The 25,465-nt window shown below is 36.3% G+C and overlaps 1 protein-coding gene across 1 annotated transcript in view; it reads left to right on the top strand.

Annotated features, from left to right (window-relative positions):
- Positions 1–20,542, top strand: part of kiaa0930 — a 34,698-nt gene extending 14,156 nt beyond the window's left edge. Inside the window, exons 3-11 of the mRNA XM_067581297.1 lie at positions 3,391–3,539; positions 8,370–8,474; positions 9,423–9,500; positions 9,653–9,754; positions 12,129–12,269; positions 13,132–13,320; positions 15,547–15,706; positions 16,022–16,177; positions 18,703–20,542. Coding sequence (XP_067437398.1) covers positions 3,391–3,539; positions 8,370–8,474; positions 9,423–9,500; positions 9,653–9,754; positions 12,129–12,269; positions 13,132–13,320; positions 15,547–15,706; positions 16,022–16,177; positions 18,703–18,743 — 1,121 coding nt within the window. The 3' untranslated portion in view covers positions 18,744–20,542. The remainder of the gene's footprint in view (positions 1–3,390; positions 3,540–8,369; positions 8,475–9,422; positions 9,501–9,652; positions 9,755–12,128; positions 12,270–13,131; positions 13,321–15,546; positions 15,707–16,021; positions 16,178–18,702) is intronic.
- The last annotated feature ends 4,923 nt before the right edge of the window (positions 20,543–25,465 follow it).

The raw sequence follows: 25,465 nt of genomic DNA, 5'->3' as shown, positions 1-25,465 counted from the left end.
CCAGCAGGTTGTGTTCTCTGACTCACCTCTGTCCAAAAAGACGATGCTTCACGCCAAAATCTGACTGGACGGAGGCCAGAGGTCATTTCCTCTCTGCAACTAGAGCTGTTGTTGGCTGCTGTTAAGTGTGAAATGTGAACAGCTTCACTGCAGCAGACTGACAAGGTGTTCACACTGCTGATCACTCATGTTTGAACAGCGGAGAGTCTCCAATTTCAGTTGTGGTCATGATTTTTTACAGAGAGCTGAAATTAAACTAAGGAGCTATGGGGTAAAAAAAAACTCATTTAAAACCCAACTGACATTTGAGATTACAGCTAAAAAGCTGAAAAATCACTTTAGAAGAGTGTGTTTGTGAATTTTATGGATGGAAACCAAGTTATAATGATTTAAATAAATCATAAGGAAATGTTTGTAGTGACAGTAAATTTCAACAAATGACCTTCTCTTTCAGCTCAAGCGTTTCCACAATGAAATCAAAGCCTGAGCAGATCAAAGTAAACAAGGTTAATCCTCACAGTCTTCTATTAAATTAACCTAATTCACTTTCTGTGTGTGAAATTGAATGAAATGCCAATACACAATGTTTTTCTCCCACATTATAGAGACAAAGCAGACATTCCTCTCGATCTTCCTCTCTGTAGCTAATGATTATTTGCATTATTGATTTTAATATGCTGATTATTTTCTCCTTTTAATCATTTGGTCTAAAAAAAAATGTCAGAAAATATTGACCAATGTCCATCAACTGCCAAATATTAAATTAATTGCCAACTATTTTGATAATTGATTGGTTGCTTTCAGTCATTTTGTACAAAAAAATGACCAAATTCTCTGATTGCAGCTTCTTAAATGTGAATATTTTCTGGTTTCTTTAGTCTCTTTGACAGTAAACTGAATATCTTTGTGTTGTGGACAAAACAAAACATTTGAGAACGTCGTCTTGGACTTTGTGTAACACTGATCTTTTCACTGATTTTATAGATCAAACAACTAATAATAATAATAATAATAATAATGATAATAATATACTTTATTTGTACAGCACCTTTCATACAAAATGCAGCTCAAAGTGCTTCACATTGAAAAGATAAAAAAAACAAATGATAAAAGAAAAAAACATAGTAGCAATAATAATTCAGAACATTAAACAGGAATACATGCGTAGAATAAAAGGAGGCAAACAAGAAAAACATTAAAAGAGAGGAAACAGCTAAAAATCTCAAGTAAAAGACATAATCATTCATGAAAAAGAATAAAAATTAAAGTGTTTCAACAATTAATCAATTAATCAAGAAAATACAGACAAACAGATTAATCTATAAGTCTTATGTGAGCCGATGTATTGGACTCTTCAACAGTGTAAAACAGCCCAGAACTGTTTTTACTTGCCCAGTTAAATAAAAAGTTGTCCAGTACTGACTTAAACTTAAACTGGTCAGTTTGATTCTGATTGGAGCAGCCAACCAAGGAATTAACCAATTACAGACAGGTCAATCAATAGCGACGTATCTACATAAAGAAAACGGTGAATTATTGTTTTTGAACTGATGGAATCAAACCAAGTTTATCTTTTAATCAGATTAATATTAATGTGATCGGGTTTTGATCGGTCCTGAAGGATGTGACTGTTTTCGGGGGGTTTCTCTGCTCTGTACGCCTCAGAGAAGCAGCTGGTCTGACAGGAAGTTTAACTTAATGCCATGTCATCCTCTGCCTGGTTGCCTGGCAACAGTTGCCGGGTGGCAGGCAGGTGCCTCGGTCGGCCTGTAAAGAGGTAGCAGAGCAACCCCGAGGTGATGAAGGGCGGGTGGTCGAGATAAGAGAGTGTGATCGTATTGATCGGTGCAGCTCTTTATATCCTGATACTTTCAAATCATTTTTTCGAAATAAAATAAAAGAGTGAGTTTAATAATCCAGCAGGATGTGAATAATTTATCAGCTGTTTTATTGCCCATAAAGAGAAATAGCTTCTGATTTGAGAAACGGCCAGAAGAGAATAATGGAATAATAAATTAGTAGACGCTGCAGGACTGAACCGCATCAACGTTTTAAGAGCTCGCAGAGGAAACTTTACCTCCACAGACATTAAACACACAGTGAGGATGTGCTTTAATGTGGAGCTTTAATTATGGGGATATTTGTTGTGTTTTATATGTAACTTCTGTGGAGGCCTGTAAACCCTTCAATGAAAAGTTTCTGTACTTTTTTTTTTTTTTTTTGAAAGTTCTGCATCTGGTTTTACATGTAAACGATCTAAAAGAACTAAATTTAGCTCCAGAAAGTCCAAATCCAGGATTCATCAAGCGGACTTCCTGCAGACTTCCAGAGAGTCCGCTTGGGATGCAGACTTCACCCGGAAAATCACCAGTAATCCACAGCAATATGGAAGTGAAAATGTTCTATCAGTAATTTAAAAAACAACAATCATCATCATCATAATGATATGTACCTTCATCATTCCTCTTGTTCATACTGGATATTAAAGCTATAATATATATAGTTATTCCACATTAAAATGTGTAAAAACAACTAGACCTATGTTATATATGTTGTTGAGTTGTGTACTTACATTATCCCAAATGTTTCCAACAATGTTCAAACTCAGAGAAATCTGTAATTTAATCAAAGTAACGGACCGTTTCATTTGGTCGCCTGTCGATGGCGTCATACCTCCTCTACCAAAGAGTAAACACGCACAAGATGCATACGGCGGCGCTGTGTTTGTCCGCTACAATGGCGTCTACCAAAGAGTAACTTACACACATACAAGATAATACATCGGCGTTGTGGTTGTTCCACACAAACTGTTATAAATTGACTTTTATTCAGTTTTAAGCCACATTTTCATGATAAATTTAGGTGGTTTTTAACTATATCTTTTAGCTGGAAGAAGGATTTTAGTCATTGGACGTCTGGATCTTAAGTTATCAGAGAAATAAACTGGACAAACGTTAGCAGCAGCTCGGCTAACAGCCCCTCCGGGAAGTCTGGTGGTCACCAAACATCGTCAGAGAAATATTGATTTTTTTTTTATTTTTTTAGGTAAAACAGCTTTAATTAGTATTTAAACGATTTTAATCTCCGAGTCCGTTTGTTCTGGAGAGGAGGAGACCTCTGCGGATAAAAACATCCTGAATGATGAACACTGGAGTAATCCTATCCCGCTGAAGCTGGTTATTTAACAACGAAGACAACAACTCCCATGATCCCTTGCTACTTCACACCGTCATCACACTCCGTCTGTTGTTATTGTTTTGATTGAGACGCCTAGCGGCTGAAATTACATATTGTGCGTTTAAAAGATCCTTCAAATTTGACCTGACGAAGATCCAGCTGCTGCCATGTTGTTTAATTCTGTGTATTTGTCTTTGTTTCGGTGTCCTGCAGGTTGTTTTAAGGATGACCGCATCGTGTTCTGGACTTGGATGTTCTCCACGTACTTCATGGAGAAGTGGGCTCCTCGGCAGGACGACATGCTGTTCTACGTTCGCAGGAAGCTCGCCTACGTCAGCACCGACAACGCCGAGGGCAAAAAGGTGAGCGAGAATAATCCGCACACACACACACACACACACACACACACACACACACACACACACACACATATTTATGGTCGTTTGTGTGAACCAGGAGGCTGCGGGTTTGATTCCTCGTCATTCATCGGTGTTTCCTCTCAGCTCCTCTGGGTCAGTGATCATGTGACTGCAGGTTGTAGAAGTGCAGAAAATGTCGGAGTTAACAAGTTAAATATTAGACTTGTGTTTGTTCAGTCCTTCAGTTTATCATGAACTCAGCAGAAAAAAACAGGAAGTCAGCCTTCATTTACACAACTATAAATGATCAGTTATGATAGAAAGTTTCTCTAAATGCTGAGATCCAGGAACACACATTATAAAACCATAATATTTCCATTAATTTACCCTTTAATTGGCATTTTTAATTAAAGAATAGATAAATTAATGCTTTTCATTACAGTTCTATATCTTTTAATTATTTAAAAGATTATTTAATTACCTTTTTTTTTTAATCTAACAAGTAACATCACACGTTTCTCCGTCCTTGAAAGGCCTTAATTTTACAATTAAAAGAAAAATTCAGCATTTTAAAATGTTTTTCTATGTTGATTATTCATCGATGGCTTTTGTGAAATTTGGTCAATTTTGAGAAGTTTTTACCTGCATGGATTAAAACGTCCTTAATCCAAGCAGAAATCCATTAATATAACCATTAATTAACCTCAAATTTGGGATTCACCCCTTAAATTGGAGGTTGATTAATAGAAATATTAATATACAATATTTTAAAGAGTTTTAATGGGTTTTCTGTGAGGGATACCACTTTATTAAAGGAGGTCTTTCATCTTATTTATTATTTTTATCCCTTGAAAAGCCCTTAAACCATGCAGATATTCCCTTTTTAAAAAAACATAATATACAATAATTAATTAATTAATTTACTTGTTATTAACCCCAGCATTAGCATGTTTGACCTACATGTAAGACAAGATGATTTCCTAAAATAGAACAAAAAACCAGACAAACACTGTAAAAAGGTAAAATATGAGTCTCTTAAAAATATATTTGCGGCTGAAACTATTTCAGACCTTTAATGTGAACTGATTTCCTCTCATAAAACACACGACGTCGTCATTATACAGTGAAAAAAAACTCAAATTAAAACAGTTTGAGGTGAAATATATGAATAAAAAGCTCCTGTTGTCTCTTCCGTTCTCTCTCTGTCAGTAAATAATAGATCCTGAACGTCTCCACAACAACTTTTTTTCAAATAAAACATGATCAGACCGTCGGAGAGAGCGAGTCTCGGCGTTCGATGTCGATGATGAAGAACATCCAGAGGGACAGTTTGACCCCCCGAGCTCGGCCCTCACGCTCCAAACAATCTGAGCGTTTAAATGTATGAACGCAGCTTTCTGATTTTTTTTTTTTAAAATATGCATCTTCATGAACAGAAGCGTCTGCGGTGCGACTGTTTGTCTGCTGAGCCTTTTAATCTGCACATCAGATCTGACGCCGAGACTGTATTGATCTTATTTATGGGGATGAGAGAGAGAGGCCTTGGTCACTTCCTGTGTTCAGATGCTTTTATTAAATATCTGATGCAGCAGAGACGATCTCTGCGTCACCGTGGCGACCCGCTCAGGTGATTCATATTCATAATTCTGTCTTTTAAATCGTCCTTCAGACTGAGTTTCAGCTTTAGATCTAAATTACATAACAGCAAAACACCAAAAACAAACTTCCTGGTTCAACAACTCTGACACTCAAATGTATTTTACAGCCTCTTCAAATCCAAGGAAAGTCAACAAAGAGGGAAAAGAATCCCTAAAACAATGTGTCATATATGTGAGATTCATCTTCTGCAGTGTTGATGTTGCAGTTTATTTCTAAAGTCAACTGTTATACAGCATTGGAAGCTCAAAACAAGAAAAAAACACACATTTTGAGTTTGAATTAAAAAATAAAACATGGAAAGAAGACAAAATATTAAAGATTAACATGAAAAAAGAGAAAAATGACAAATGACTGATGTTAAAACTTTTGTCAGACCTTATTTTGAAAGTATAAATATAAAATGTATAAATGTGTATAAATGTATAATTTAGCTCCGTGTTCCTCGTCTCTCTCATCGTTATAATTAGATTTTCTGAATAACACTCGAGTCTCTCTGTCTGCCTTTTTTTAAATTTTTTTTTTATTTGTAGTTTGTCCTACATCGTCCTCGCCTCCGTCCCTGGTTGCCACGGTTACGCTCCGTTGTTCTCGCGGCGGCCAGGTCGGGTTAACGGCTCGCATCGTCTCCGTTTCATCACACCGGAGAAACGAGCTTCAGTCACTTTGAGGTTATTTTACTGTTTGAGGGTTTCAGACTCGGGTCAGTCACAGACTGTTTAGTTAATCCACTAATCCATTCAGTCTTTTTTTTTAAGCAAAAATGCCAAATATTTGCTGACTTTAGATCCTAAAATGTGAAGATTTTCTGTTTTTCTCTGGTTTTAGTTTTGACCTGTTGCTCAAACAAACAAAGACGTTTGAAGATGTAATAATGATGAAAATTAAAATAATTATTATTTTGAGCTCTAGCAGAGCTAGCAGAACATTTCAGGCCTCCGTCTAGACTTCAACTGTCTAAAAAAACCTCACAGATCCTGAATCAGGATGTTCAGAGTTTTGCTTTAGAGGCAAAAAAAGGTGGCGAGTAATTCTCTTTTCATTATCTGTCTTCCTTTAAAAACATCTTTTTTCACAAGCTTTTAGTTTGGTTATTGGGTGAAACAGGTAATTTGTTAGTCTGTCCCTCCCGCCGCACGAAATAATGGATTAATCCTGGAAAAGCTGTTGATGTCGCACTTTTCTCCTTATGAAAATAACACGGAGATTATTCGACCAATGAGAATTTAGTCGGACGAGAGCATATCGACCAGTCGACCAGCAGACTGCAGCCCTAGTTGGTGGACAAACTGTGGAAATGCTGTTTAAGCTGCTGTTTGTAAATGTGACTGTGAGGAATCAACCGAAGCTTCCTGCTCTGTCCTGCAGAACCATAAAGTTTCTAACTAACTGTTCTCTGTATGCTGAGTTTTATGGTTTGTTTTCAACACTCTCCTCAGATATGGATGTCAGTGTTGAAGTATGTGCAGTAAAAATAGAGAACAAAGTCTTTCTTCCACTTCCCTCTGGCAGCGGTTTGCTCTCACATGTCACTTTCTGCTCGCGTGCAGAATCACAAAAACACGCCGAACGTGTGAAAAAAAAATCAGTTTGCTTTGTTTTTTTTATTTGTGAAAGACGTCGATCAGCTTCCTCCCATCCATTCCCCCCCCCCCCCCCCGTCATCGCCCTCCCACACACACACACACACACATACGTAACCACGGCAACCATTCCCTGTGCTCTAAATGGTCTGTGAGTGATATGAATCCTGGCATGTGGAGACCTTGTATCTCCCCATAGACCGGCTGACACAGACCTTCATCAGGTCTGTTTTTAAATAGAGACGAAGAGGAAGAGCAGCTGATTCTGAACCATTTATATATTTATATATATATATATTACATTTCTGTTCCTACAGCGGGAATAAAGACTGTACATGTGGAGAGGATCTGTCTCTTTGGAATCAGGAATATCTACAACACATTTCATGCAAAACGTCCGTTTAGAGAGAGAAACACCTGCAGAGTCTCCAACAGAAGCCAGGAACTGTTGTTTTAGGTTGTTGTTGTTGTGGGAGGTCAGTTAAAAAGGGACACACAGAGAGTTCTGCAACTGACACTTATTTTCATTATCATTCATTATTATTTATATTTAAAAAGATATTTTATACATTTTTTCGATTAATAAATGAATCGTTTGGTCTGTAAAACATTAAAAAAACAGTGAGAAAATATCTGTAAAAATATCCTGGAGCAAAATATGTCATTAAATGTTTGTAAATTAAATGTGAATTTTATTTACTTTCGTGTAAGAAAACAAAAAGGCAGAAAAATTGTTAAATTAAATCATTAAAACACCTGAAACCATCAAATCTTTGGCATTTTTGCTTGAAAAGTGACTTAAATGATTCAGATCTGTGAATATTATTATTATTATTATTATTATTATTATTATTATTAAACATTTTGCCTTTTTCATTAAGATTAAAAGTGCAAATAATAAAACATCTGAATATTAGAAGTACTTTCTTTCCTACATTATGCAGACTGGACGAGACGACTGATGATATGAATATAGATGAAAAAGACAAAACTAAACTAGTGATGAAATGTTATAAATACTGGACGTTTGTTTGTTGCCTTGTTGATGAATCAGATAAATACGTAAAAGGAAAACATGTGGAAATAACTAAAAATAAAAAGATTAACAAAAAAACTCACAAATATCAGTGAAATTGATGGTAATTTATTAAAAAAAACACATTAAAATCTCATAATGTCAGCAGACGTTGTTCAGCATTTCCTCGAATACAAGACCATTATAACTCATTCTGTTCCAGCAGACAGAAGGGATCTTTGATTTAGTTCATCTTGTTTGTGCGAGATAAAGACGTCCATCATCTTTTGGGACTTCTGGGGATCCGTAGACGCCTCCTGTGTTTCTTCTTGACGTTGCCATGGTAACAGATGAATATAGAGCTGATGTTGCAGCAGGACTCTGAACCGACTCGTCCTGCAGGTCTGAGCTCCTCTGATGTCAAACTGCAGTGACAGGAAGTCTCACCTGCACACACACACACACACACACACACACTCTGTGACTGTGTGTGTGTGTGTGTGTGTGTGTGTGTGTGTGTGTGTGTGCTGTATTAGCGTCGGTATCCGGTTGTGATGAAGTGTGTCGGCTGTGTTTCAGGTGGAGGTGGAGGTTTACAGGAGAGACTCCAAGAAGCTGCCCGGCCTCGGTGACCCCGACATAGACTGGGAGGAGAGCGTCTACCTGAACCTGATCCTGCAGAAGGTGATCCACACACACACACACACACACACACACACACACACACACACACACACACACACACACACACATTAATATTTAGTCTAACCTAACACATATAAATGTAGGATTTATTGCAGAGATGTTGCTTTATACTACGTTATTATACTACATTAGTTTTTATCTAATAAACTGACAACTGAATATATGTTTTGTTTTTGTCATTATCGGTTCATTGAATCCATTTTGAGTTAAATCAATAACACAACAAAGTCTGCAACAAGTGAAAGAGTTTGAATATTTAATTAATTAATATGAAGTATTCTGAGTAGATTGATACTTGCAGTGTTTACATTCTTTGATGCTGATCATTGCAGGAAGCTGATGCAACACTCTCAATCAGAGCTGCAACTAAAGATCATTTTCATTATCGATTTTAATTATTTGGTTGATTAAATGTTAAAAAAAGCCTCCAGTGGAGCCTTTTAATCAGCTGTTTTTGTCCGACTAACAGTCCAGAACCTGAAAACATCCAATTCACTGTTGAAGAAAAACAGCAAATCTATTTTAGAAGGTGGAAGCAGATACTTTGTGCTTGAAAAATGGTTGTTTTTTTTAACCGTTTTTTAATTTTTAGTTATTATGGATTAATCGTTGTAGCTCTACTTTAATTGATTGATTAGTTACCAACTATTAAATTAATCGCCAGCTGTTTTGATAATCAATAAATCGTTTTGAGTCATTTTTAAAGAAAAAAAATGTCCAAATTCTTTGATTCCAGCTTCTTAAATGTGAATATTTTCTGGTTTCTTTAGTCTCTATAACAGTAAACTGAATATCTTTGAGTTGAGGACATTTTATAGACCAAATAACTAATTGTTTAATTGACACACACAATTAATTGATAATGAAAATAATCTTTAGTTGCGCCTCTACTGCCAACAATAACCTGAAACCTGTATTATCTTCCAGTTGGACTATGTGGTGACGTGTGCCGTCTGCACGCGCTCAGACGCAGGAGATATCCACATCCACAAGAAGAAGTGTCAGGTGGGAAAAAAGCATCAAGCTCGGCGGCAGCTCTCACACTCTAATTACAGCAGAGCAGCTCTCCAATTAGCTGGTTTCAGGCCTCATTTATCACAGCGGTGGTTAATGAAGATGTCTGTGATTTCTCTTTTTTTTCTTTCCTCCTCTCTCAGGAAGTGTTTGCGTCTCCCAGCAAACACGCCATGGACAGCAAAGGAGAGGAGTCCAAGATGAGCTACCCCAACATCTTCTTCATGATCGACAACTTTGAGGAGGTAAAGGAAACAAAACTCGTCTGGTTGAACTGCTGCAACGACTTCAACCGTATGTGAGCCGCCTCGCAGCCTGTGAAATAATAAATAAACTCCAAAAACCGTCAATCAGTCGTCGGCGACCAGTTCAGGGTTAAAATAAAGCTTTATCTGTACAGTCTGCACATCTCAGGTGAAGCCCACAGCTAACTCATTGACTTTATGGCTGTTTTAAACGCACAATATGTAATTTCAGCCACTAGGCGTCTCAATCAAAACAATAACAAAAGACGGAGTGTGATGATGGTGTGAAGTAGCAAGGGATCATGGGAGTTGTCTTCGTTGTTAAATAACCAGCTTCACCGGGATAGGATTACTCCAGTGTTCATCATTCGCAGAGGTCTCCTCCTCTCCGGAACAAACGGACCCGGTGATTAAAATTGTTAAAATATTAATTAAAGCTGTTTTACCTAAAAAAAAAAAAAAAAAAAAATCAATATTTCTCCGATGATGTTTGGTGACCACCGGACTTCCTGGAGGTGCTGTTAGCCGAGCTGCTGCTAACGTTTGTCCAGTTTATTTCTCTGATAACTTAAGATCCAGACGTCCAATGACTAAAATCCTTCTTCCGGCTAAAAGATATAGTTAAAAACCACCTAAATTTATCATGAAAATGTGTCTTAAAACTGAATAAAAGTCCATTTATAACAGTTTGTGTGGAACAACCACAACATCGATGTATTATCTTGTATGTGTGTAAGTTACTCTTTGGTAGACGCCATTGTAGCGGACAAACACAGGGCCGCCGTATGCATCTGGTGCGTGTTTACTCTTTGGTAGAGGAGGTATGACGCCATCGACAGGCGACCAAATGAAACGGTCCGTTACTTTGATTAAATTACAGATTTCTCTGAGTTTGAACATTGTTGGAAACATTTGGGATAATGTAAGTACACAACTCAACAACATATATAACATAGGACTAGTTGTTTTTACACATTTTAATGTGGAATAATTACATATTATAGCTTTAAATCCCACAAAGCATGATGGGAAATGTAGTACCCAAACTTATAATGCAGAAGGCTCAATCTATTCACGTACAGCAGTAGTGAAACTAAAAGTGAATGAATCTGATTCATTTGGAAACAATCAATGCTGTGATGTCAGCAGGCTGTTAACATTCAGGTTGTTAGAAAATGACACGTAAAGTACAAAGTGGACAAAGTTTTCACAGAGAAGAAGAAGAAGATTTCTTGCTTTGTGTCTAAAAACGATACTGAAAAAGGAATCTGTAGATCATGTTGTTAATAATATAGTTACCACTTGTTTTATATTCACATTGAAGAAACTTAAACTAGTATTTATTTTTTTGAACACTATCAAAATAGTTGGTGAATTTTCTTCATGGTGTGGAGTAATTTTACTGTATTTTAGCTCTAGTGGAAGCATTTCAGGGAAAGTTTGATGATTATTGTGATAAAACTATTTAACATGGTAATAAACAACCAGTAGGGCTGTGTGATATGACCAATATATCATATCCTGATAACGATAAATGTCACGATATAGAACATTTTCTGTCAATTCAATGAATAAATAGTTAAATAACCACATGGAAAGGCCTACTTCTAATTACATAGCAGCAGAAGTATCCAACCAAACAACGAAAAATATATATATATATAGAAAGATTTGCGACACAACAAAATAAACAATAGAGGATAAAAGTTTTTCTGTCACCACATGATATATTATTGTCATATTGCTCAGCCCTACTATTTGGAACAACTAATACAGATATAATTATATTGGATGTGTTTAAAACTTGAGGATATACAAGCAAAAATAAAACCAAAATCAAAATATTTCATGTATGTACAGTATAGTGCCGTTTTAAATACCAAATGAGTTTTCTGAGTATCCCAACTTCCACTGAAAATAATAATATATGAAATGCTTTGCAGTGACTCCTGTAAATGAAGGAAATGATTGAAATCAGCTGGAAGTAAACCTGCGGTAAAACGTTAAAGTGGTCAATCGCGGCCTCCCGGTCGCTGGGCCGATCGAGTTGATGCTGCCGGTGTAATGAAGCGTGACTTGATGCTTTTTCACTCCATTTAAACACAAACTACTGCGCCAACACCTCGTTTTATAGGTCAGCTGGAGGGAGAAACACCAGATCAGAGATTTCCCTCACGGGGAGGAAATCAATGAACGTTTTTTTTGCTTACTGTGTACTCAGTCAAGCATCTCAACAGTCGTTCTGTGTGTGTGTTTCTGTTTTTATGGTCAAATGACCTCACAAACAGAGAAAACGGGGGCCTTATTTAGGGTTCGGGAACTGGGAACGTGACTAGTTTCAGGGTGAAGGTGTGTGTTTGTGTTGTTTGTGCAGGTGTTCAGTGATATGACGGTGGGCGAGGGGGAGATGGTGTGCGTGGAGCTGGTGGCGAGCGACAAGAGCAACACGTTCCAGGGCGTCATCTTCCAGGGCTCCATCCGCTACGAGGCGCTGAAGAAAGTCTACGACAACCGGGTGAGAAACTGTAGCCAAAATGCAAAATGCTAACATCAAATGTTAACATGATAACAACTAATGATTATTTTCATTATTGATTAATTGTTTGATCTATAAAATGTCTAAAAATAGAACTTTTACTCAAGTTTAAAGCCTTTTGTATCACAAATTAAAGCCCAAGAAACTTCCAATTTCATCTTTACTTTGTTCCCACCAAAAACAAATGCTTTGTCAGTTCAGTTCAGATTTTTATTGTCGAAAAAAAAAAAGTGAAACATAAACACAATAAGAACACAACTCGAGGACATTAAACGTTGCATTAAACATGCTAACGTTATCAAGCACCATCATAGTTATAATTATAACTCTGGTTTCTCTGAAAGCTTCATTATCAATATCTGACCTTCTGCTAACTAGTGTCTGTCTGCCATTCAAGATAATTAAATACAGATTTCATATATTTTAACCCTCACACAAACCAACTCAAACAAAAAAAACAACTCAAAAATGGTAAACATGGGAATCCTTGTTATCTTACTTCCTATCTTGCATGATGTGAAAGTCCAGATAATTGATTAATCGTTCAAATTACTGTAAAAATATCAAACATTTGCTGGTTCAAGGTTTTCAGATGCAAGAATTTGCTGCTTTTCTTGGACTTACATGATAGTAAATTTGATATTTTTGGGTTTTTGACTGTTGGTCGGATGAAATGAGACATTTGAAGACGTTAACCTGTACTCTAGGATATTATGATCAGTATTTTTCATTGTTTCTGATGTGTTATAGACCGGATGATTTATCAGAATACAAAACCGTGTTCATCTCGTGTGGGAATAAAGCTTTTACTACATATTGATGACTGATGTTCTGCTTGTAGGTCAGTGTTGCTGCTAAAATGGCCCAGCGGATGTCTTTTGGCTTTTACAAGTACAACAACATGGAGTTTGTGAGGATGAAGGGTCCACAGGGAAAAGGTCACGCCGAGATGGCTGTCAGCCGGGTGCCGACAGGTGACACCTCCCCCTGCGGCACCGAGGAGGACCAGGTGTCACCCATGCACGAGAGGGTGAGGACAGCACACACACACACACACACACATAAATCACAAGACCACAAGTTCTTACCTCAGGTTAGCGACAAAACAAACAAGAACCTTCTATGCCTTAAAATAAAGTGTTGATTTCATTTTTAAGGCATAAACAAATCAAATAAACAAAAATACCCTCACCTCTTGATGTAAAGATCCATAACATGGTGTCACTGATGTCACTTGTGATGTTGGTGTACCACAGGGCTCTATTGTTGGTCCTCTCAATTTATTTAACCAACGAAGTCTATTGAAGTACGTTACCTCTTTTACAAAGGTGACTTTGCCAACATGGCAGCATAAAATAGGCGTCACTTTATTCTCATTGCACAAAAACACGTCGTTAATATACAACTGTCACATCTAACATATCAAAACAGGAACCTGAGAAACACGAGAAAGATACAACTTGAAAATTCGTCATGAAGCATTTTACACCATTAAACTCAGCAAAGTTAACATGGCGTTCAGTTTGTCAAAAATGCAATTATATTGATATCCAGTGATGATAGTACACCTTAAGAAGGGTTTACTAAATTAAATATTGGCATAAATAACATCAAAATCATCTTAAGCTGCTCAGTGTTGTAAAAATTTATGAAATGTCTGAAAATCATCAAAAGTGTGTTAATTTTATTTGAACACAATCGTGCATTGCATCGCAAAACTGTTGTTTACCAAACACAAATAGGTTATATTTCCCTGAAAACCTGAAGTTCTTTTCTTATTTATTATGTAAGTTGAATTAAAAGAAGAATTTCTATTTTAAATTCTCAGTTTTTTTTTTAAATTGGTTTCAAATCTAATCCCAGTTACGCCTGTTATTCTGCAGCCTTCAGATGTCCTGATTTCACCCAACAGGAACTCTGCAGTTCCTATTTGTTCAGTCTCAGCAGTATTTTTAAGCCAGGAACCAAAGTGTGTAGGAGTCTGGTTTCAGTTCCTCCTGTTTGTCTGTTGAGCTGAAAAAAAAAAAAAACAGAACAGAAAAACCCCCGAAAACCTTCAGCTCACCAGGCAGAAACTGAGCAGCAGAAAGCTTCAATGAGCTCCGTACAAAAGGGAGGAAATCAGGTCACGATCAATAATAAATGCTGCTGGACTGAAATATGCATCATTTAATAGTCTGTCCTCCAGATGTGTCTCCCGGATGTGTGACGGACTCTCTGAGTTCAGGATGAAATGACACTTTTGATTGTTGATCTTAAAAGGTAACATATAAAAACACGGAACAAGCCGAGTATGTTTTTGTTTTCGTGAAATCAGGATCTGTTACCGATAATATTAAAGAAACAGTTCAACATTTGCAAGAGTGAGATGAAAAGATCAACATTTATGAGGCGTTTTAACAGAAACGTTTGAAAACCGTTCACACGTCTCCAATTTTAATCATCTGTTTAAAGAAACACTTCAATATTTTGGGGGAAAGTGCTTATTGTCTTTTGTTCTGCGGATGATTGATGTCATTCTTTAACACGTAAAGAATAAATCTGAACTGGTTATATTTTTCCTCTTGTCAACAAATCTCACATTTCATCTTATTACATGTCTCATGTCACCAAACATTTATTTCACAAAATCTGTTGTAGTAACATGAAAAATATCTAATAATATAATGTGAAAAAGTTTTTACGTTTGAACCAGAAATTGAGCAAATTTTTTTTTTTGTTATGGTGGCAACAATACGCTGCCATTTTTGTTACATTTTGATTGTTTTTTTATGTACAAACACACCTGATGAATTGATCTATTAACGAGTATTGTGATACATCTCACTTAAGTCTATATAAACCATCATCCTGAAGATAGAATAACTACTGTAGTAAGAACGTAAAGCAAAAATTCACGGCCAGAAACATTATTATATTAAATTTTCAAGCAGAAGCTTCATTAGAGACTGTAAACGACGTGATTTTGTTCTCGCTGTTATTAATTTACACATAATTTTTACCATTAAGTGAAAAATAACAACTCACAGGAAACAACCTCCAGAACTCTCAGATTTACACAAGAAACGATCACAAAGACAAAAAAACTTAAAGAAAATGTTGATATTTTTACTGACACATTATTTAAAAAGATGAATTAATCACCAAACAGTCGTTAATTTTCTGTCTCTAACCTGCCAGAACAACAACAACAAACGTCTCCGTCAGCGTGTCATGAATGTTACTTCCTGTGTTTACGCGTCTGACTCTTCTTCAGGTGACGTCCTTCAGCACGCCTCCGACCCCCGAGAGGAACCGACCCTCCTTCTTCTCTCCGTCTCTGAGGCGTAAGATGCCCCGAAACCGAATCGCCGAGATGAAGAAGTCTCACTCTGCCAACGACAGCGAGGAGTTCTTCAGGGAGGAGGAAGACGAAGGTAAAACCGGAGCTCAGACTGGTTAGACTGGTTAGACTGGTCTTTTACTGCAGGAGGAACATGTGTCTAATTTTAGCTTCATGTTTACTACCACAGAGTATTAAAATCTCCTCCCTAATCAATATTATTAGTCTTTCATAAGCATTTTTTTAGTTTTCTTGTAAATTTACTAGGACTTTTTCTTAAAATATTGCCTTAATTTCTCCAGAATCTCTAATTATAGTTTTTTGTGGCTCTAATATCTGAATCCAGACAATCAGTGTTAATAAGAGTCAGATTTGATGTATTTGTGATGTTTTTTTTTTTGTGCATCAGATCTTCACACGGCCACCAACCTGCGCTCTCGCTCTCTGTCGGGGACGGGTCGCTCTCTGGTCGGCTCCTGGCTCAAACTGAACCGAACTGAAGACTACTTCCTGCTCTACTCACACCTGACCTACGTCACGCTGCCGCTGCACCGCATCACCGCAGGTATCACTGCACGCTGACGAGTCTTTACACGCAGATATCGACATTTAAGGCTCAGAACGAGGCTTCAAATGTGTCGACTGAGACAAACTGGTGCATGTATGTCGGCTTTAATTTAGAGTCTGTTTATTGATTCATTAAACGATTTAATGTTAAAATGTTTAAAGCAAAAAAAAAGCCAAATAGCCGCTTCAGGTTTCAGCTCTTCAAATGTGACAGTAAAGTTAATATATTTGAGTTTTTGACTGTTGGTTGGACAAAATAAGACATTTAAAGACATGACCTTTGACTCTGGAGGATTATAACAGGCATTTTCCAATGTTTTTGACATTTTGTGGATGAAATTGATTAATTGATACCTTTTTGAGACCTCAGTAGCTCAGTAAGATGTTGATGGGTATAAATGTCAAAATGCTTAATTGTTTAAATTACTGTAAAAATACCAAACATTTGCTGGTTCCAGGTTTTCAGATGCAAGAATTTGCTGCTTTTCTTGGACTTACATGATAGTAAATTTTATATTTTTGGGTTTTTGACTGTTGGTCGGATGAAACGAGACATTTGAAGTTGACGTTAACCTGTGCTCTAGGATATTATGATCACTATTTTTCATTGTTTCTGATGTGTCATAGAGTGGATGATTAATCAGAATACAAAATCATATATATCTTGTGTGGGAACAAAGCTTTTACTACATATTGATGACTGAGGTTCTGCTTGTAGGTCAGTGTTGCTGCTAAAATGGCCCAGCGGATGTCAAAAATAACAAAATGTGATTTTGATTATTGTGTCTAAATAAGAGACTGATCACAGCGGTCTGTGACCTTTCGCTGGTGGTTTCCACAATGTATAAATCCTTCAGGTCTGCTGTAACAACTAACTCAGGGTTCATATTGACAAAACACTCAGCTGGAGGGTCCATGTTGAAAATCTCTGCTCCAGACTTAAACAGCGGATGTATTTTTTATGTAGCCTTCAGGTCTGTGGAGTCCAGCAGAAGTTTACTATTTCACCATGCAGTATTAGAGAGATACTGTGTTACAGCCTGGTCTGGTGACTTGACGGTACAGTTGAAATCACAGATCGCTCATCTGGTACAGACTGCTATGAAAGTTATGGGGGTTAAAATAAAAGCACTCGTCCCTCTGAACAACTTATGAGCAGTCTGTTATCAGACAGAACGTTCTCCACCCAGAGTTCCAGCTCTTACCTTCTGTAGAAGACTCATGGATAGGGATGCACGATATTATCGGCACGTCATCAGTATCGGCTGAAATGAATATTTTCTGCCGATTATGAGAGGCCGATTTGTTGCCTTCTCCTCTGCTGCATAACTGTTTCCCTCCACGGACTGTTTCATCCTGATGGTCCCGGTGTTTCCTCCGCAGGCTGCACTTCACTCAGCTGCCCATCAGACCCGCTGCTTCTTCTAGCTGTGCTAACGCTCCGCTAGCCTCTCAGCTAACGTTAGCCTCGGCTCTCCATGTGGATCCAACCGGAGCACCGAGCCCCGGTTTGTTATTCAGGTTAAAGTGGGAAGAAGCAGCGGGTCTGACGGGCAGCTGAGTTCGGCTGCACAGATAGGAAACACCTCGGCTGACAGGATGTACCACTCTGTTTGGAAAAAAAAATCTTCTTCTTTTTGGTTTATAACGGCGGTTGGCAACCAGCGTATTAAGTGCATTACCGCCACCTTCTGCTCCAGAGTGTGGACCAGAGATTAAATCCTGCACATTAATCCTGTCTGTCTAATAAACTCAAAGAAAACTCTACTGCTGCTCCCACTTGGCAGCTTCATTAAAGTTTTAATGCTGAGTTCCTGAACTCCAGTCTTCCTCAGTTCTTCCTTCATATATTGTCTTTCTTGATCATAATTAGTATAATCTATGCTTACATGCATAATAGTCTCCTCAGCCAGCTGGAAAAAATATGTGCATATATCGGCATCGGCAATCAGCCACAATGAGTTGGAAATATCGGCATATCGAATATCAGCAAAAAATCCAATATCGTGCATCTCTACTCAGGGCTCCGTTATAAACATTCATTCCTGTCTGTGTCCATGTAGCTTCTCAACACTAACATGTAATGTAGACGTACGGTCTAGACCTGCTCTATGTGAAAAGGGCCCTGAGATGACTTTTGTTGTGATTTAGGGCTATATAAATAAAAATTGATTGATCGATTGATTGATTGATGTCGGCCATGAAGGTTGTGCAATATGTCACCATTGTCAGTAGGTGTGTATGTGTATGGAAGCCATGTGCTGTTAAGATGTTGATGTTTTTTCTTTTACTATGCAGTATGTATGATTTTATCTCCTGCAGGACGGAGTCCAGAACAAATTTCCCTTCGGGGACATTAAAGTATATCTCATCTTTTCATGTAAATTACATAGATACTTAGATTCTGCAGGTGGAACAGTGGACGGTAAAAGATTAAGTAACTCGAGCAAATGTATAAAACCTTAAAAACCTCTTTCTGAAACGTCTGAACTCTGATTTACTTTGTGTGTGTTTGTCTGTCAGACATCCTGGAGGTGAGGCAGAAGCCCATCCTGATGACATAGCAGAGCTCGACTCTCCTCAGAGCATCACTACCAAGTGCCTCCCTGCATCAGGCCACTGAGACGACGGCGCCCCCCGCTGTCCAGCCCGAGACCAACAACCAAACATCTGCTTCACCTGGAGACGGAGGAGAAACGTGTTCAGAGGGGACAACACACAAACCAGCCATCCAAGAAGTGCCTCTTCTTCTTCTTTTAAGTTCCCGCTGTGTCCTGCTGGCGTTATCGCAGGCAGGGGGGGGAGGTTGTCTCCACGGAAACGGGCCCAGTGTCAAGGATCACATGACCTCAGTGTGAAAAAGGCAATTGGCTGAACTCTGACCAGGAAGGATGTGAAGAATGTGTGTTTTTTTTTTCTTCTTGTAAATATCCTGCTGCTTTACTCACTGAGACGCCTTGAAAAAAAGGTTCTGCTTTTAATGACGACGCTCCGTTCGACTCGTGGTGGAGTTTGTTTCTTCTTCATTTGTGAATCTACGGCGACGAGAGGTGGAAGGATTCTGCGTCTGACTTGTTTAAAATGAAAAGTGTTTTTGTATGAAAGAGAGAAATGTAGATGGCTTCGTTCTTATTAGCAAACGCTGAGGGGGTCAAATCCATCTCTTCATATTTATGACCGATCAATTAACAGTTATTTTCATTGATTGACTTACATAATATTCTATTTTTAATTAATCATTTAGTTTCAGACAGTAAAATGTTGCTTTTTGTGTCAGAAAAATGCTTCAAATGTGCAAAAGTATCAAAGATACGAAACACATTTGAGACCCTGTAAGTATAAATTTTGTATTTTTGCTTAATTAAATGATATAAATGATTAAATGATCATCAAAATCGTCCCTTTCTGTCACTCAGCTCACTGACAGATTAACTGTTTCAGTCGTGACTGGTCTGTGGATGAAGTTGAATCTGAGAAATAACAAAAAATCTTATCAAAACAACTGTAAGAGTGAAAAGCTTAAGTTTAGTAATTTGTGAGAATGGCAGACCATGTCTCCGTATCCTACAGAAAATAAAACTGATAAATCTTTTGCAGTTTTTTTGGAGAAATAATGAACATAATGATAAACCAAAAGAACTCACAAGAATATAGTCGTACCTTTACGCTCATGAGGAAAAACTATAAACTTGCAACTTTTATCTTGTATTACGGCTTTTTACCCTTTAGAATTACAACTTTTTCTACTGTTTTTTTCTCAATATTTTGGCTTTTCTCACATTATTCGTGGACATTTTGTATATATAGAAAACAATTAGTTCCTGCACTGTAAACACTCAACAATAAATTACAGTAAAAAAAAACAGCAGATGACAACAAACAGCCTTTACAGTGAAAATATCGATTGTGCTTTTCAGTGTTGAGACAATTTTCTTTTTTGATACTTAAATTTTACCAGAAAATCTTAATTCAGTCATAAAACGCATCATGACATCTATACAACAAACATTATAAATAATGGACAGTAGCTCAGTATGATTGTATGTATGACTATAATTCATAATAGTGTTATCTACATTTTAACATTTTCTCTCACCTTGTATAGATTATTTTCAGTTTTTTCCATCTTTGCCGATTTAAAGCCAAATATCTACTGTAAGTAGATCAGTCTCTAACCTGTTACAGTAAATATGTTCACTTTCTCTTGATGTTAGATGTGAACGTTTTTGATGGATTTGACCCCTGATCTGACAGAAACAACGTTCACGATCTGATAAATGAGCCGAGCTGTGTGATGATACAAACTGTAGTCACATTTTCTTCTGTGGCTTTTCACCACTGATTTAAAAAAGACAAAAAACAAACTAAACCCAACTTTGACTTTTTCACTGCTCTGGCTTTTTGTTTAAAAACTGCAACTCACTGGAAGAGACTTGAAAAACTCCTGAAGTAACAATGACGAAGATGGAGATGATGAAAAAAAAAAGGGAAACTGGAGGAAAAAAAAAGCTTCAGATCTGTTTGTTTGTATTTGCAAAAACAGGAAATGAAAAAAGGAAACGGACTAACTGGATCGGATCCACATGTGGACAGATGTGTTTGAGTTAGTTGATGTTCTCCCTCTGTGCTCCTGAAGCCTTAAATCTGACTCTGTATGTAACTTTTAACGTTTCTTCGTGTTCATTTCATCAAACTTTTGATTCTGTCAGAAACAACCAGCGGAGGTTTCCAAGATCGGTTATTTCTCCCCCCGTGCAGGAACAGAAACGGATCACTGCTGCAGCTGTTAGATTGTTTTCAACTTGTTTTCAATGAACTGTCTGTGAAAAGTCGAAAATAACAACAAATATCTTTAAGTTCCCAGAACCCAAAATCACACATTTACATTTTTAAAGCTGTAATCAGCACATTTTAGTTTTCCTTTTCAATAAATAATTTATTTTATATCATTGTAAATTATATTAAATGATTAGTTTGTTTACTGTTTTGTTTCACTATAAATTTAATAACTTGTTAATCGAAATAATAACATCAAAATAAGATGTTAAGACATCACATCTTGGTATAATGATTAAATTAGGGGGAAGAAAAAATCTGAGATTGAGATTAAATTTGTAAAAATGAATATAGTCGAAGTTTAAAGAAATAATTTGTATTATTAAATTACCATTTTATTTCAACTTTATTCTCAATATTACATTAAGAAAATTGATTTTTACTCATAAAATTGTGACTTTTTTCTTTGTAATATTTTTCTGGAAAAAAAATACGATTTCATGTCTTGATATAAATTTTGAGACATGATGAATCGTATATATTTTGTATCAGCGGCCGTAAGACCATGTGATGTTTGGGGAATAAAGTTGTAATATTTTAGGCATAAAATAGTAACATTAAGAAAGAATTTATAACATTATCTTTATTATATTTATTCACATAAAAACTCTATTCTCACAATATTACATACAATTTTTACACTTTGTTGTAAAAATGAGCATAAATTGTAATGTTATGAGAAAGTATGTTTTAAGAATTTATTATTAAATTGCAGTTTCATCCACAAAAACTTTATTCTCAATAATACATAAAATTATAACTGTACTCTGTGATATTTTATATATGGACTTTTCTCTCAAAATATCATTACTTTTTTTTTTGCCCTGCATCAGTGGCTGTAATACAATGTGAAATTTTGGGAATAAAATTGTAATATTTTAAGAAAGAATTTACGACATTATTATTTATAATTATTCACACAAAAACGTTATTCTTGCAATTTTTACACTTTTCTGGGTAAAAATGAGCATAAAATCGTAATGTTATAAGAACGTTAAATTACAATTTTATTCACAAAGCATTATTTTCACATTACAAATTTTTTTCTTGTAAAACTGTAACTTCTCTCATATTATTATTATTTTTTTAAATTACTACTTTTATCTCAAAATACAAGATTTTTTCAGATTTTGTTTCCCCTAATTCTCTGTGATTTCTTTTTTTCTCTTTTCTTCAAGTTATAGAATCAACAATTTATCAATAAAAGAATCCACAGAATAGTCGTATTTTTACTCAGTAAATTAAAGGATTTATTAATCTTTAGGTCTGGAAATTGGTATTGATCTCTCAACTCAGTTACATACAATTCATTAAGATTCAATTAAATCTGATAAATACTAAAATTGCATGATTATGAAAGTAGTTTTCATATTTATTCTGGGAACTTACATTATTTTTGGTTGAATTGTAAATACATTACACTGTATTTACACAGTATTAATCATTGACAACAAGTAACCACCGCCAAAGATCAATTTTAAGAATTAAAATTAATTGGATGTTTTGGTTTTTTTCTTACTGAGTCCGGATGCAGAAAGATTTGTCACATTTTCATGATTTTACAGTTAAATCATCAGTCAACCTGCGAGGAGAATCGATTGATCTGATGTTAGAAACGGAATCGTTGTCGTTGGTGTTATTGATCAGATATTATCAGTGATTGATTTGCACTCAAGAGATGAAGCCATTCTCGATCAAAGTCAGTCCACAGTGTTCTCCTCCATATTGTGTTTAAATAGTGAAATATCCCACAGGGCACTTTTTCAGTTGGATGAGTTGAACGCTGCTCGTCTCTTCAGTGTTACGATGACGTAGTTTAGTTTCTGCAGCTGAATGTATCCACGCTGTCCAATAGCAAAGACTGCTTTAACTAAGAAACATTTGATATTACAGCAGAATGACAGTTTGCACTGTAAAACGCTTTTAGAACCTTTTTGAAACCTGTTTGTTAAAAACGTTTTTTTTTTTTGTTGACGTGTTCTTACATCACAAACGCTCTCATCATGGCTTTTGTACACAGACACAAGTTAATGTGCATGTTGATCAGTTCATACTTCTGTCGCTTAGTTTCCAAACTGTGTGTACATTTTCCTGTATTTATTTATTGAAATACACATTACCAGAAAAACTATAGATTGTTGTTGGGTTTCTTATTTCTATATCACTTGATTTACATAAAATTTGCTGCTCCTCAGAGGAATTCAAACACATTTCCAATCTACTCTGTGAATGTTTCTGAATAAATTATTCTTTCTTTTTCTTTTCCTCTCAAAATTGTGATTTTACTCATATTTACTTTTTTCTCAAAACATCCAGATATCTTCAATCCCCAACACACTGTGATTGCAATTCTTCTAATTTTTTTTTTTTTTTTTTTTACAATTTATAGACTCAACAATTTATCACAAAAAAAATTCCACTGCATTAGTCATATTTTTACTCAGCAAATTACTTCAAGGATTTATTGATCATTTTAATCGCTGTCAAAAGAAAACTCATCTCCAAATTTAGTGATTCTGAAGTTTTCACATAAACTAAATGAAGTATTTCTTCTCCTTCTTAAACTATTACATAAATCATTAAAACCCATTGGATTAGTGGAAAAATGCATCGATACAAAGCTTTTTTTTCTTAGTTCAGGAAAAGTTGAAATTTCAGAGATACCTGGATTTTTAAAATTAAGTAAATAACCGCAATAAAATAACACAAAATACCTTTCAATTTCTGTTTTCTTAGGCTTTTTGCTTTGCCTCTTTCCTCACCCTGATCTGCGAGACTGCGACCTAACTGTCAATATAAAAACAATCTGTGATTATAAAGAAGGATGAAGGATCCTTCAATCAGTTACTGGTTTGAGTATGTGAAGATTATGGGTGTGTTACAGGTGCCTTTATTGATCAACCAATTTTCACTCTTGCTGTATCAGGACTTTATGCATGTGAGTGTGGTTTTTCTGGTATTCACACACACACACAGGACAAAGTCAGCAAGAGCACATGTCCCTGGCTAAAGCTAGCTCCTCCATAGCAATAATTAGCATGTGGTAACCGCCCTGACTCAGCACTCTGTGACCAGCAGAGGGCAGCATAAGTCTTCCAGTTTCTATATTCAAGAGGCTCCCTCACACACTGGTGCAAAAAAAAGGTTAAAACCCATAAACTCTGACACAATTAAAACCCTGAAATGAGGACTGCAACTAACAATAATTGTCTCAATCTATTATTTAGTCTATAAGATGTGAGAAAATAGTGAAAAATTCTGTAAATTTCCACAACCCAAGGAGACATCTTTAAAACCTAAATATTCAAATTACATGAAAATACAAAAAAGCAATTTGAGAAGCTGGAACCATCAAATATTTGGCATTGTTGGTCAAAAAAAACACCTACATGATTATTTAATTTTGTAAAATAGTTGGTGATTAATTTTCTGTTGATCAACTAATCATTGCAGCTTTGTTTTGAGCTTTAATTATTCTCTTTAGTCTGCAAAACGACAGAAATACCTGTTTTTATTTCTTACAGCTCAAGCTTTCGCCTTCAATGTCTTTTTTTTGTCTGATCAACAGTCCAAAAATATTCAGTTTACTGTCATATGGACACAAAAAAACTTCAAATCTTCACATTTGAGAAGCAGCAATCAGAAAATGTTTGTTTTTTTTCTCCCTTAAATGACTAAAACGATTGCCGATGAATTTTCTTTCAATCGTTACTTTTAATGGTTTGCAGCTCCACCTGAAATATTGAGACAAAATTAAGTTAGTCTGTGATTTGGTTGGAGCTCCTCTTCAGCTCATTGCTGATGTTTTCAAACTAAAGTTTCCAGATATCAGCAGCGAACGAACGATATTTGTGTGATTTTGAGGACACTGCATGGTTCAACAATAAGGTTTGCCCAGGTGAAGTAAAGCGTTACTCGCACACGCCGATGGCCAATCAAGAGTCGAGTAGGCAACAAACATCCCTCAGGATGACGTGAGCTCTGTCAAACAGAGGAATCAGTGGAACGTGTAATATTTCATAAATACTCTGGAGAACGAGAGACGTTAAAGGGGGAAATCAGGAAGCTTTGATTGGAAGAAATGAGTCTGAAAATGTATTTACCATCAGGTTCAAGAGTCTATTCCAGTATCTGAGAGCAACTGGGCTGATCAGAAGAGTTTAGTGTTCAATGTAATTTAGGAGATGGGTCATAACACTTTCAATATGTAAGGATGTTTGTTGCTTGGCATCTATGACACTCTGTGTTCTGTTTCATTTACTTAAATAAAGATTAAACATGACGATTAACTTTAGTCTTTGTCGTTATTTGATAACCACTAATAAAACTATTTGTTATAGGAGCAAGTAAAAGTTGACTTTGGGCAAGTCGAACCCTGCAATCAATCTTTAATCCTTCGTGGAGCTAAAAGTAAAAATAAAACCACAGAAATTAAAAAGCAGCAGCCATG

Source organism: Thunnus thynnus, chromosome 23, assembly GCF_963924715.1.
Source record: "Thunnus thynnus chromosome 23, fThuThy2.1, whole genome shotgun sequence".
NCBI classification, from domain to species: Eukaryota; Metazoa; Chordata; class Actinopteri; order Scombriformes; family Scombridae; genus Thunnus; species Thunnus thynnus.
This window is presented reverse-complemented; position numbering and strand designations above follow the sequence as displayed.